Source organism: Rhipicephalus microplus, chromosome 3 (genome assembly GCF_043290135.1).
Source record: "Rhipicephalus microplus isolate Deutch F79 chromosome 3, USDA_Rmic, whole genome shotgun sequence".
Taxonomy (NCBI): Eukaryota; Metazoa; Arthropoda; class Arachnida; order Ixodida; family Ixodidae; genus Rhipicephalus; species Rhipicephalus microplus.
In genome coordinates, this window is record NC_134702.1 from 275,182,882 (window position 1) to 275,197,830 (window position 14,949).

A 14,949-nucleotide genomic window follows, 5' to 3' on the forward strand; every position below is an offset into this window, starting at 1 on the left:
GGCGTAAGACGACCGGGCTGGGGTAAGAGTGGGTTTGTAGTAAGCGATAGCTTATGGCATCGTGTCTGTTCAATTTGTGATGCGGTGGTGGGAACTTTCGCCTTTCCAGTCTGTAGTGTTGCGTAATATATCGGAACGTGATGAGACGATCACCCCACGACCATTGTGGTCTGTGTTGTCGCTGCGTGTCTGTCAAAGTGTCTCGATCCGGCAGGTCAGAAGCCCCGTTCTCGGGAGCGGAGGCGGCGGCCACGGAATGTGCCACGGCTCGGCGAGTGAGACCTCGAGCCGCGGCGTGGGCCGCCTCGTTGCCCGGAAGTGGGACATCGGTGTGTGCCGGGGTCCAAAGGAGGAAGACTGTTAAATTTTGTTGTGGCGATCGCGACGCTGAGTCACCATCACCGCACCTCTTAAGGATGCGGGCCGCTTCCCGCAAGACGCGGCCGCGCGCGAAGCCGCGGATTGCTGCTTGCGAGTCGCTGATTACGATCGTAGCGTTCGGCACCGTGGCGATTGCTAGGGCTATCGCGGCTTCTTCGGCCGCCTCCGTATGTCCCGTGGTCACCGTGGCGCTCGCGAGGCATTTGCCCGCACGGTCAACGACCGCAGCGGCGTGTGCGTGTCTCCCGTCCCCATATCTCGCGGCATCTACGTACACAACTTCGTCGCTAGTGCCGTACTTCTTTTGAAGGTCACTAGCTCGCTGGTTACGGCGCCCGACGTGGTGCGTCGGGTGCATATTCTTAGGAAGCGGCGGAACAATTAGGCGGTCGCGAACCGAGGCAGGGACATCCGCTTTTTCTCCCTGCTGAGTGTGGTACCGGATGCCAAGTGACTCGAGGATGTGTCGACCCGTCTTAGACCCCGACAAGCGTTCGTTTTGCGAAACGACATGGGCCTCAATTAACTCGTCGAGTGAGTTGTGCAGTCCAAGTTCTATTAACTTTTCAGTGCTTGCATTCAGTGGAACTCCAATTGCTCTCTTGAAAGCCTTTCGTATTATACATTCGATCTTGTTTTTTTCTGAGCCTAGTAATTTGAGGTAGGGGGCAACGTATGTTATACGGCTTATTGCGTACGCCTGCACTAGACGGATCGCGCAGTGTTCGCGCATACCAGTACGTCTGTTCGTGATACGACGTAGGAGTCGGATCGTGTCGTCTACCGAACGACGTAGTCTTCGCACCGTCTCACCATTATGGCCGTTTGCCTGCAGGTGTAACCCCAGAATTCTAATTTTGTCTACGTGTGGAATGGGAGTGCCATCTGCCAATAGAACGCTTATTTTGTAGCACTCCCTTTCCTCGTCGCGCGGGGTTTTGTGACCTCTACTTGTAGGTTTGTAGATTAGAAGTTCCGACTTGGTTGCCGAGCATTCGAGGCCCGTTCCTCGCAAGTACTCCTGAACTTCGTCTACACCTGCCTGGAGCGTCCGCTCGACGTGACCATCACAACCTCCGCCGGGAACCCAGAGGGTGATGTCATCCGCGTAGATACTGTGATACAATCCTTGTATGCCTAATAATTTCTCGGGTAGCCCCAATAGAACTAAATTAAAGAGTAATGGCGAAATTACGGAGCCTTGTGGCGTGCCCCTCGAGCCCTTCTCAAATTCTTGCAGTTCCACATCTCCAACGACGACGCGTACGCGTCTGCCGGCAAGGAAGGCCTGTATGTAATTATATGTTTTTTGTCCTAGTCCTAATGTTTGAACTCTGTTTAAAATTGCTTCGTGTTTAACGCTGTCGAAGGCCTTTTTAATATCTAGGCCAAGGATCGCCTTGGTTGAGCTGGTAATGTCATCAACAATGTGGTGCTTCAGCTGAAGCAACGCGTCTTGTGCGCAGAGATTGCGGCGGAATCCTAGCATGGTGTGCGGAAATACATCGCGGACTTCGAGAAAGTCAGTCACGCGTTTGAGGACTGCGTGCTCCAGAACTTTTCCTACACAAGACGTGAGCGAAATTGGCCTTAGATTATCAAGCACAACCTGCTTGCCCGGTTTAGGAATCATGATAACTCGAGCTCTTTTCCACGCTTCAGGAAGGGAACCACGTTGCCAGCACTCGTTGATATGAGTCACAAATCGGGAGATTGACTCGTCATCTAAGTTGCGGAGAGCCTTGTTCGAAATCCGGTCCAGGCCGGGCGCCGATCGGGTGTTTAGTTCAAAAAGGACTGCCCGAATTTCTGCTTCGCTAAATTCGGCGTCTAGTTGCTCATTAGCAACGCCGTCATAATCTGGGTGTTGGACGCTCTCTGCCGACTTAAAGTAACGGTCACGTATTGCACCGAGTAGGTCATCGCCTTTATGATCGTTCACAAGTCTCCGAGTTTTATGGCCTTGAGCGGCACGAGTATCTTCCGGATCCAATAGGTGCCGGAAAAGGCGCCAAGCACTCGCCCCGCGCATCTGTCGCTCGAGGCCGTTGCACAGGTCTTCCCATTGTGACCTACAGACTTGGAACGCATGTTCCTCAATTTCTCTGTCTAACCGTGCTATGCGTTTCCTCAACGCCCGGTTATGTCTTTGGCGTTTCCACCTCTTGAGTAGGGCTTGCTTTGCTTCCCACATGTGTAGGAGCCTGCTGTCGATTACTTCGAGCTTCGCTTCGGGCGGGATGTGGCACGTTACCGCGTCTACGTCCCGATTGAGCGTCGCGGTCCACTCGTCTATATCCGTGATCGGCTCGTCACCCCGCCCGCCTTCTGCTCTCTTTTTGCGGAACGCGTCCCACTGCACTAATTTGAGTTTACGGCCTGTGCTTTCAGAGTATGTGTTCTACGAACGCTCGGGCCCGTGTCTACCGTAATCTCTATCAGATAGTGGTCACTCCCTAAGTCCTCCTGCGTGTTTTGCCAAGACGCCGCTGTGACATTCGACACGAACGCGAGGTCCGGTAGCGTGTCTGCACTCACGCTATTACCCCGGCGCGTCGGATCGGCGGGGTTCGCGATCAGTTCAAGCCGTTGGTCTTGCGAGTCTTCCCAAAGGTGTTTGCCCTTGAGCGTTTCACGCGTGTATCGCCAGGCCCCATGGGGCGCATTAAAATCACCCGCAACTAGCAGAAGTGCGCCGTTGGCGGCCGTGCTTGCTCTCCGGAGCATCTCCCCAAATCGGTGCTGTAGCGTGGGATTACTGTAGACGTTAAGTACAAACAGGCCTCGGCCGCGCTTAGGAATTAATTCTACAAAAACATGCGGTATCCTTACGCACTCAAGTTCGCGCTGCGCCACCGTGATGTTACGTCTAACTAGCACGGCGGCGACCGGCGCCGGACGCGGCGGGAGCGACGGCAGCTACCGCGGTCGCGACGACGACGAGAGCGGATCGCCCCGCCCTCGGCGACCCGCGGCCGCCCCCGGCGTCCCACCACGCGCCGAGCGCTGTGTAGCACGTTTTTCTTTCCGCCTGTTGTCCGCCGCGGCCGCATTTATGGCTTTGTAACCAACTAGTTTTGCCGGATAATTTGTTTCCTGCAAAAGGATAATGTCCGGTTTCGTCTCACGGCTTCGAATAAATTGCTCGAGATTTCCCCGCTTCCTCCTATATCCCCGGCAGTTCCACTGCCAGATCGTGTACTGTTGTTTGTGAGTGTTAGTGTGAGTGTGCGCGTGTCTAGCCATGGTGATGCTTGTGTTTAATTTAGCCCATCGCCGTTGAGGCGACTGGGGTGCGGCTGAATCTGCGGCTCGGCGTCTGGCAGCGCGTTCTGCTGCTGCTGACTCTGTTGCTGTCTAGCGTAGGGCTTACTCACCGTTCTAATCGGTCTGCCCGCAGATGGCGGGAGTCGCGCTTCAATGTTTTCTATGCGCGCCGTGTGCGCGGTGAGCATTTGTGTCATTTGCTCAGAGAGCTTAGCTATCGCACTATTGAACATGTCATTCATCTGTGCCACCTGTTTAGCAAAACGTTCATCGAGGCTGGTCTCGATAGTATCGATTTGTTTCTGTAGCTTATCATAACGGCCAAATCGCTGTGTGAATTCGTGCCTGGCAGGATCTAGTGCTATCCTTTTCGCGATACACGGGCGGTCTTCGCGTCCGCCTGCCCCCTCTCCCGAACTGCTCTCGTCATCCGTGTCCAACCCCGCCGCCTCGGGTCTCGACGGAGTCGAAGACTGAGGCGTCGGTGGTGGCGGCGCCGTCGACTGTTGCTGCGGTTGTTGCAGTCGTGGAGCATCTCCTTTCAATTTGGAATATTCCGCTCTAAGGGCGGCGTTCTCGCGTTTCAGCTCTGAAATTATTGATTGTAATGGTCCTAGGCGTTGTTCTAGCGCTCGCTCTACCGCTAGCTTGAGCTCGCTCCCACCGCCGCCACCAACGGCGGGACCGCCAGGACGTCCCGCCGAAACAACGCCGCCGGCGCGAAAGGCGGCTACATCCGCCCATCTCACCTGCTGCCATGTGCCCATGGGTCCTTGTTGTTGCTGCTGCCACGACGTCTGATGCTGCTGACTTTGTTGGGTGCCTTGGTTGACAGCTGCGGCGCCCGGAACGGCGCCACCGCGCGTCTTCGACATGCTTCTCGGCCTTGGTGTCCGGCTGCGAGAGCGGGACCGGGATTTACCGCCGCCGCCTCTCGCGTCTCGGCTTGTCGAGCATCCTCTTCGGGTGGCGTTGGATGAATGACTGCCAAACGCCGGATAATGATTGTAGTAACCTCCTTTGCCTTCAGTGCTAATGCCGCTGTTGTAGATGCTGTCGGACGCTGCGGCCGCTTGCTCTTCTTCACGCCGCTTTCGCTCTAGGCGGCGACGCTTGACTATGTAAGGAGTCTTGTATCTCGCCTTGCAGACGCGGTCACCCGTGAGATGATCCTTGCCACGCAGTTGACACCGCGGCTCGCAGCGATGGTCCGACGGTGGGTTACTGCTTCCGCAGCCACGGCAAATCTTGTTGGCAGGGTTGGGACACACGTCGGAGCGATGGCCCAGCCTCCCGCACGCGTAGCACACGTCGATGTGCTTTCTGTAGAGGGAGCATCTCACAAGTATAGGTCCATAGTATACGTGTCTGGGAACATGGAAACCGTCGAACAATACGATGATGATGTCCGTGGTGCCCATTCGCTTAGCATGCAGCACGGCGGGGTTGCGCTGCGTCACTAGGTTGTTAACGATGTCCTCCGGGCTCTCGTCTTTGGAAATGTTCCTAATCAGGCCCTTGGAAGTGTTCTCCGGGGTGGCCTGATAGGCGTTCGCCTCGAACTCTCGGTTCCCGATGCAAAGCTTGCTGATGGCTCCGTAGCGTTTGGCTTTGTCCACGGACGGAGTGCTGAGCACCACGACGTTTTGTTTAACGTTGAGGCAGATGCTGTCCTCTCTAGCCGCTTCTCTACCGATACCTGCCGCGTTACGAAGGCAGCAGTAAATGCGATCTATCTTGTATTCAGCCCCGTTGAATCCGCCGCGGGGGCGCACAATGATCCTGTAGTCATCGGGCGGTAGCTCTGGCATTCGGCTCGCCTTAGCGAGGTGCTGCAAGTAACGAGCACACTTCTTTTTATTCTGCGTCGCTGTGGCGGTATCCGGGGCAATCCCTGTAGTCTCCGCGGCAGCCTCCTGTTGCTGCGTCTCCGTCTTCTGGTCTTGCGCTGACTCGGACGCGCCGTCGGCCTGTTTCGTTCTCTTTACGCTGCACCATCCTGCTCCCTCGCCGAATTCTTCCGGCCGAATGTCCTCTTCTTCTACCTCTACGACATCCATTTAGCCCTGGCAAAGGCCTTGTACGCTGCCGTCGGGGATCGGGAGCTCCGAGGAGGTCCGGCGACACGTTAGGCTTGCAGGCCCCACCGCCGCAGCGGCCGGCCTATGGCGTCGTGCGCAGAGACGCTGGACTTGGCGTTCTTGCTTTCGTGGTGGAATAAAAGGCGCCAATAAGTGGCTAAAAAGTGGTCCCACCTGGCAAAACTTGGTGTCAGGGAAGTCCTTGAAACTGCCGCCTATCGATGGTGAGAAGCGTTTTCCACGATAAATTCGACAATCCACCAAAAACATAGGAAAGTGGCGGAGCCGACGCGCAACACGTCCGCACTCCGTGGCCCCCTAGCGGTGTCCGAGACACGAGAAATAAAATTTTTACCACATGAGAGGCTCTATTTGGCGCGTGGTGGCTAGGCAAGTGGTCATCTCCCGCGATTGGGCCTATGGGTCACGGCAGCACGTGTCACATCCCGGGGGCCCCTCCTGGTGAGTCGAGCGTTGGCGACGCCACCTTCGCTCACCTTGTGTTTGTTGTTGCGCTGGTGATTGTGTGTATTGGATTATTGTAGAATGATGTCTTTATCAATAGTGACGTACTTCATTTGGCTTACGACATTGTTAACGTAAATGTACTTTAGTAAATCTTCCGTTTCTTTTTGTCCGATTGCTTTTGCTGCGTCTATGGCTCAAAGTGTGGACTCTCATTTCGAGATTCTCAATGGTTGGCCACCAATAGGGCGCAGCTGGTTTTATTTTTTCCCTGCCCAGGGATAAATATTGAAATTCTCATCAGTGATTGCTGAACAATATACCCCTCCTGTTTGCCTTATTATTTCAAACATTATAAGAGGCGTTGTTGTCATAGGCTATTTTTTCATTAATTGCATTAAAGAAACAATCCGAGAGCAGTCGTGGCATTTGTTTTTGTCACAAGTACGTGTAATTGTTTGAACCGGACCAAACAACAGGCTGGAGACGAAAATTGGCATCATCAGACATTGTAATGCCTGCGCTTGCAGTAAGCCCAAGTGCCGGTGCACATAAAAACCACCTTGATGTCCTTGGGAGAGTATAACACGTCGAATGAAACTGTGTTCCAAAAATTTAGTGAACCTAGGGTAATTCGAGAAGTCTTGGCCCTCAAACATGAAGACGAGATTAACACTCAATTCTCATCGTTCATCTCTGGTCGGTATTTCATGCGTCGTTTTTAGAGGACAGCGCTTAGGTCCAAACTGAATTTTTATTGAACACGATAACATTTGAAGTACAACAGAACCATATATGGTTGCCTGATTGTGGGCGCGTGGTCTCGGATTTGGGTGCACGCTTAAGGACCCCAAGGGGTCACTATTTCTAGAGTCCTGCACTACGGCGTCTCTCATAATCATACGGTGGTTTTAGGGTGTTAAAAGCATCATATCAGATCAAACATATTTGGTTGAGCGAGAGGCGCAGCGGCTTTCTGAACCAGGACGAAGATGACAACGTAGTGAAGGTAGCAATCTTCACTTACCAAGAAAGCCATACTTTTTGTAGTCTAGCATGTTGGATGGTTGACCAGCACAGTCACGTTCCCTTTTTCCTGATGTAAAACGCCTCCACCATTTCACAAATTACCTTATCTTTTTGTCTAAACCATATAACAGTTTCATAAAACACAGGATAACAGTCATAATTATGGCATGGCGCTGTGAGATACGAATGGGCTGAAGCTTTCAGGATGCGTGGTGTTTCACAGGGCGTTCGTTTACGCAGAGCTGCACACAAATGAACTCTCTCTATTCCTAACTAGTGGTGTTGCACTCTTTTCGCAGCCTCACCACTGAAGGGATTCCCGGACAAGGCGAATTTCGACAAAAGGTACGGCCTCATTTTTTCAAAGGGCCGAAAGTGAGCGCACAGTACACCTTGATCGGACTTTTAACTTCTGGGAAGCTGTTTCTGCAATTGGGATACTTTTACAATACGTGAAAACACTAGTATCTATGAGTTTTATGATGGCTAAATTTATTTCACTGTTAAACAAAATTTATGGTAGAATGCACTTGCATGCCGAAATACTGTCTCATTCGTACACACAATCGCACGAACAATGAAAATAAATTGGCAGTTGTAAATTCAATTGAGTGCTTGAAAAAACGTATGCTTCTCAAATCAAATCAAATCAAATCAAAGTTTATTTACATCCTGAAAGATGTGGGCAAGCTTGGGCGAAAAGCGGAACAATTCGCTTGAGGAAAGCCCAAGCCCCCATATACTAGGCATAGCAGTAGAGACACACAAAGATGTGAAAACGCCATCAGAAAACAAACTAGCGCGTTACATACATGAAAAAAAATATACTAACACAGATACTCTCACGGAATCATACCAGCGCGTTACAACAATGATACAGGGTATGTGTAAATGTTCATGCCGATAGTCAATCGATAGAGATAATGATTTGACCCAACAATTTATTCAAAAACAACAGGCAAACATCAAACAAACAAAAGCAATGTAAATATATCTCTCTTCATACAGTACATCAAATTTTTTTTACGGTGATTGGTTACAGGAAGTGTTTTTTAATATGACTTATACTGCGTTTCTCTACTTCTATTTCGCTTCTGAGGAGAGTATTTAGCAAGTGAGGCAAACAATACTGTAACATTTGTTGTCCGTATTCAGTTCGGCAGAAGGGGATGTTCCAGAAGTCTTGTTTGCGGAGAGAATAGAAAGGAACATTTCCTCTTAGATTAGCAAGATTTAGAAGGTCATGCTCATTTTTATAAACAGCCTTTTTATATCTGATAGCTAGTTTCCAATCATAAAATTTTTCTATGGGTACAACGTTAAAACGATGAAACAAATCCTTTGTGTGCGCATGATATTCAACGTTCGCTATGGACCAAAGAGCCCTTTTTTGTAACATAATATTCTATGGTTATTTCTCTGTGTGGAATGTCCCCACACCAAAAAACAATAATTTATGTGAGATAAAAAAAGCGTGTTGTACAGCATGAGTTTTATCGATACAGGAAGAATGTGTCGAAATTTTGCAATAGCACCCACACTTTTAGCCACGTGGGATTGAACGTGGTCGAAATGATCGTCCCAGGACATAATTTTTTGAAACAGCACACCTAAAATTTTTCTTGAGTTCACAAATTCTATAGGCGCCGTGCCTAAAAATAAGGAACTATCAATGGTGACTGAAAGCTGACGCGGATGAAAAAGAATGGCCTTTGTTTTTTTATCATTGATCAACAGCGAGTTTTCTTTACTCCACTTTTGTATGTCTTCAAGGGCGTTATTTATTTCAGGTGCTAAAGTTTGCTAATTTTTTCCAGTGAAAAATAGGCTAGTGTCATCAGCGTAAATTACATAAGTTGGTGTTTTGTTGATAGTGTTTATATCGTTTATGTAAAGGATGAACAATAAAGGACCCAATATGCTTCCTTGCGGAACGCCAGTGACTACCTGCTGTAACGATGAAACGGCCGTTCCTATGCTGACACATTGAAACCTATGCTTCAAGTAGGATTTTATCAAAAGCAGTGGCACGCCGCGAATACCATATAGTTGCAGTTTTTCTAACAAGGTTGCATGCTGAATCCGGTCAAAGGCCTTAGAAAAATCTATGTAAATGCCTACACATATCTGTTTTAATTCAAAAGCCTTAAGAATGATTTTCTTCTGGGTTAGTAGTGCAGATTCAGTTGATTTGCCGTGGAGAAAGCCATGCTGAGACTCTGCACAGTTACAACTCCCTTCTCACGTTTTAGCTGGCATATACGCAAAGACAAAGAGTAATGTGTCCTCGTCACTTTTCTTCTTTGCCCAATTTAGCGTACAAAGTGTATATTCAGGGCTATGCACATATAGGCGTAACGTCATTTCTCGAACGGCAAAAAAACTGTGTCGTCAAATGTTCTCTGTTAGTACCAGACAGCAAGAAATACTGTATTTTAAACATTAAATGTCTAGACATCGTCGATGGTTTCCACTAATGTACAAAAAACTACTATTGTCTTCAAAAGTATGGAATAACAAGTTGTACGACGACACGCAGCTGTGTATCGGACACGTGGAAAATATCGTAAAGTGGCCATGGTGAACAAGCATGGTAAGTTACTTGATGCTGGGCACCCCAACCATGTCCGCGCACGAGATTAACCACTACAATAAAAGTTCACGAGGGGTGCAACGAGGGCTTGCTGGTTAGCACTCTGTCTATATGTGCCTTCATTTATTCCTGTCTTTACTTGCACTACAAGGAAACTTACTGGTCACTGAAGGATGCGTGGTACGTGAATAGAGCCGTAATAAAGAGACTCTGCAAAATAAACGATATTGTCCTGTGGAGCCTCGAACGAACAAGGTTGTATGGTTCACTAGCACAGTAAAGTCTCCTTTTTCAAATGTAAAACACCTCCATCATTTCACAAATTACCTTATCTTGTTGCTTAAACGATATCTTAGTTTCATTAAACACAGAATAACAACCACAGTTATGGCAAGGCGCCAAGAGAATCGAATGGGGTGAAGCTTTCAAGGATGCGTGCTGTTCCGTACGGCGTTCGTTTACGCAGAGCCGCACAAAAAAGTTCAAATGCAAGCGCCTCAATATGGAGGCAGCGGCATGACTGATCCAGGAAGCAGCTGGGTTAACGCTGAGCGACGTTACTCGGACTTGCGGCACCGCGACAAAGCAGTTTTCGGTGTACGTGTAGCTTTTCACTTTCCGAACAGAATGGCCGTGACCCACATGTCAGTCCCCGGAATGCCACGCCTTAACTTGGTCCGGGCGGTACGTACGAAAGAGACAAGACACACTTAAGCCTTACCTACCGAGACCTTCGCTTACTGGGTTACCAGCAATAGAACCAAGCCGCTTACTCAGCATAGATGCAGATTGACGACAATTGCCATGGGACATGAACGAATATTTAGTAAGGAGGAAAAAAATTATTACACAATAGTGGGCCATCTCTTTAGCCAAAAGCCTCGAGTGTGAGCTATTGCCCCTAACACTGTGATTCCTGTATCGGTCATTGCCACCCGCTTTCAGTATCGATAGATCTGCTGTGCAAGTGCTGTTTACACTGCTGTGCGTACCAATGAACCCCATTTCAGTGTAGTGGAGGCACTGGGTAACTCAACCTAGAGCTCCGCAACAAGAAGCTACCTATCCCCCCCCCCAAAAAAAATGGCTGTCGAAAACACCCCCAAAAGTACGACCCAGCCTCCAATGGTCATCGTTCCCACAGCGCTATGCCAGCGAGATCCCACTTTTTTTGACGGTACCAACGAACAAGACGTTGAAGATTCGCTGCCGACATTTGAAAAGTTAGGCGCGAGCAACAAGTGGGACGACCCTTCGAAGATGCAGTGTGTGCCCTTTACTTGAAAGAGGAAGCGAGTCGACATTTGCAGAATGGTATGACCATATTTCCTTGCAACGTCAAGGGTGTGCATAGGATCATGCCTTGCGCCCACTTTGAGTGACTTATTTTTAGCCAGCCGTGATCGTGTAGTTCAGAATTGCTTGGAATCCACAACTGTTAAAAAAGTATTCCGCTATGTTGACAACTTCCTCGTGTTGTTTCAAGCTAGAACCTCGTCGGACGGTTCGCCTTTGGCTAGCATTTTAGAAATTTTCAGTAAGTGCCTTTCTCCGCTTGATATAACACATGATCTTCAGGACAGAGGAGCCATCAAGTTCCTAGATTTGATGTTAACGTTGAGTCCTTCCCACGTGTGTTGGGCCTATGAGCCACGCGCTAACAAGCCAATTCTCCCTTTTGGTTCAGCACACTCAAAAGTGGATAAGCACGCTATTGCTAAGACTTGCTACAAAAATTCTCTACGAAGGTCCTGCCATCACGGGATTTGGTCCAGCTTTATTCAGCGAAACGAACGCCTTACTTAGGCTGGTTTCCCGATGTACGTTTTGACCGCCGTTGCTGGGTGTCTACTCCGAGAAATCAGGATGAGCCCAGAGAATAATGCGCGAACCCGTACAAAGGATAAGGGACGGGAGAAACGAAACTTCGTCGTTAATCCCTATATCCACGGCGTCATACACAACCTCAAAAAAGTGGCCAGCAGGCGCGACGTAGACCTGGTTTTTCTGCCCCAGAAAAGCTGACTAGGTTGTGCAAGACCGTGAATCCTGGTTCCAGGGCAGAGCGAAGCTGCAAAATCAAGCATCGGAAGAAGTACGTTCCATGCATTGAAGGGGTGGTGTACTCTCTACCCCTGTCCTGCGGCAAGTGGTACATCGGCCAAACAGGCAGGTGTTTGAATGAGCGGCTGAAATAGCACGCTCACAACGCCTCCTCTACAGTTTCGGGCCACCTCGGCATTCATTGCCGAGACTGCAGTTGTGTCCCCGATTTTCAGCATTTTACCGTCATTAGGCGTCATCGGGACCAGATGATACGTGAAATATATAAGGCTACAGAAATGGAAAGACTGAGCAGTGCATATGTCGGCTGGCCGTTGATTGCTCTATCACAAAAAGAAATAGATTTTCTTCAGAACGCTGGCACACGTGTTGTTCATGGTGCGTTATGACGATGATTACTCGGTTGTTAGGTGAATTCTGTTTTCTTTGTTTGTATTTTTCTTTTTTTTTTGTCAGATACTGCTCAAGTATATATTGTGCGGTTCTAGCAAATAAATCTTGTTGTAAGCCAGTGCCGCTGTCTGTCTTCTTGTTTTCTTGTCCCTCGTTATTGGCGCTGTTTTTTATGTGAATCAATGGCTAACGCCTCGCATTCACAAGCAATAAGTCAGACGTTTGATTTAGCACGCTGAAATGTTTTTCTGAATATTGTTTCTTGCGCTTATATATATACAGTGAATTACGGAGACGCCGACATTGATGCTGGCGGCAAAATACCGCCGCAATATTGCAATATTGCAACAAAGAGCATTGTAACAAAGAGCGTTATGCAGCACGTTAGGGAGGCTATAAATATGTATCAGACTGAAGCCATAAAAAAGCCGCTCCTTGAAATATGGCATGGCGTGAGATATCGATGCCTTTTTGCAGTGGCGTTGGGTACAATGACCTTGTGCAGAACCCAAGACCACTTCCACGTGCCAGCACCATATCGTCGGCAGAGGGCTTTTTCGTGCATTGCGTAACTTTTTCATCCTGCATCGCATTTCCATCTCTGCCTACGCTGCCAGTGAGCGAACTCCGGGACTATCAGCTGCCCCCAATAGTTCTGCTTCACAAGGAGCCAAAGAGACGGCACTAAGAACTTTGCCCCGGCTTCATCTCCCCCCCACTCCGCTCTCGGTGCTACATTTCTACATCCCCGGGATGTAGAAATGTAGCGGCGCTAACTTATCCTCGCCACAGCACCCTCCCCTCACTATCCACCTCCTCCCTTAATCCAACCTTTTTTGCGGTGCCGCTCTATTCCTTCTTTCGCATGGTTGTCATCGCGCGATAATCCGGTTTTCTCAGATTTTGATATCGTCGCTCTCGTGCCAGGCGTGCTTTGCGGAATTTGTCAGCAGCCCAGCCCACCACAGTCCTCAGTACCTCAGTACGGCGAGCCATCTATCAGCGTGCCACAAACGACAACATAGTCCGTTCTCCCCGCCAAGCGCTCGCTTGGCCGCGTTCACTCACCTAAACAACTAAAGTATGCGTGCACCACCGAACAACCTAACTAATGACGTTGCTCTACAGCCATCCCTTGAAATGTTTGCGCCATGTTTTTGTGTAATATATATATATATATATATATATATATATATATATATATATATATATATATATATATATATATATATATATATATTGTGTAGTACTGGACAGAGAACAAGAGACAACACCCGATCCTGGGCCAGCTGTCCTTATTCTGTCTTCTTCTTCCTCTACCTTCCCTTAGCTGCCCACGCGCCCGAGCCCCAGCGTCTTTCTTCGTCTTGACAATCGGCCATGACTGCGCGCGCGTGGAGCTGGCGGCAGTTTCTGCTGGGTGGGCTTGGCTGCATTGTGGTGGTCGTCCCGAACCACAATGCAACAAGGAGTGACAGCCTGGGGGAAGCGTCTCTGGTGGACCACACTGGCTGTCTCGAGCCGGTCGGTCAACGCCACGGTGCGCCTCTGCTTGAAGATCTGTCAGTGTGTACTCAGGTGGGCGGAAATGGCTTTGTCACTGCGGTTGAACTCGTCCATGGTACAACGTTTTCTGATAACTCGTTGAATACCGCTCAGGCGGACGGCCTTGAAAGTTCCGGCAAGGTCGCAGAGTAACCTGCAAATGCTGGTGTTTGTCCCACCGCTGTTGGTGGACTGAACTGCAGTGGGACGCTCTGTGAGGCAGCCATGTGGAAGTTTGTGCTCTTTCTCGAATCGAGTTGCGACGTAGCTTATGATTGGGCATCAATACCACAGCAGAACTCTCTGAAGTTGTCCAGCTGGTGGCTTTTGGCGAACTGTCACGTGCAGACTTGGTGTGCTGGGAGGGAACAGCACGAGGGCTGGTTTTCGACAAGTTCTCAATGGCAGTGGCCTCAGCCTGGCTAGGTGTCTGGATTTTCTCAAAGGAAACATCCTTTGGGAACCAAATGCCTGCGTGGCTGAGCGTATGTGCGTCTTCGAAAATGAATGTATGAGTTGTCTGCAAACATGGCTCTGTCAAGTTGCGGCTGATCTTGTTCGCATCTTCGGAAAGACCTGCTTTGTGAAGCGGTAAGGAGTGCAGTTTGTTTGCGACGATCATGGTCTGGTGGGGTTTAGTTGTGTCTCGTACGATAGATGTGAGCGCCTCCATGTCCTCAAACGACAACGAGCGAGAGGACAGTGTCTCCTAAGGAAGGTCTGGTGGTGGTATTCCCGTGTCTAATACCGATGCAGAGTTCACGACCTGCACAGGAGAAGTGTGGTCACTTTGGTCAAGGGTAAGCAGCAGGAAACTCCTCGATATACTTCATTTCTCGAGAGGCGTCTTTTTGCAAGGCGGAAATGCTCTCATGTTCAGTTACTGAATGATGTAAAGCGTGCAGAAGCGCTTTCGTCTGGTCAAGGATGAGCTTGGTGAAATCCACAGACACGTGCCTTTGATGACGCGGTAGAATGTCCAGTAAGATGGAGGCTGGCGCCTCAGCGTCTACCGAATGGTCTGACGACTCCGGATGGCATTTGTTGGGGCCTGTCGCAGGGAGTTTTGCAAAACTTACCGTGAGAGACCTACCGGACACATGTGCACCATCGGGCCGCTGCTCCATGACA

General features: G+C 49.5%; 1 protein-coding gene across 2 annotated transcripts in view; it reads left to right on the forward strand.

The window, feature by feature from the left end:
• Positions 1-14,949, forward strand: part of LOC142804276 (uncharacterized) — a 545,204-nt gene that overhangs the window by 215,075 nt on the left and 315,180 nt on the right. For both annotated transcript variants that reach the window (XM_075891027.1, XM_075891028.1), the window contains exon 3: positions 7,523-7,568. In XM_075891027.1, coding sequence (XP_075747142.1) covers positions 7,523-7,568 — 46 coding nt within the window. The remainder of the gene's footprint in view (positions 1-7,522; positions 7,569-14,949) is intronic.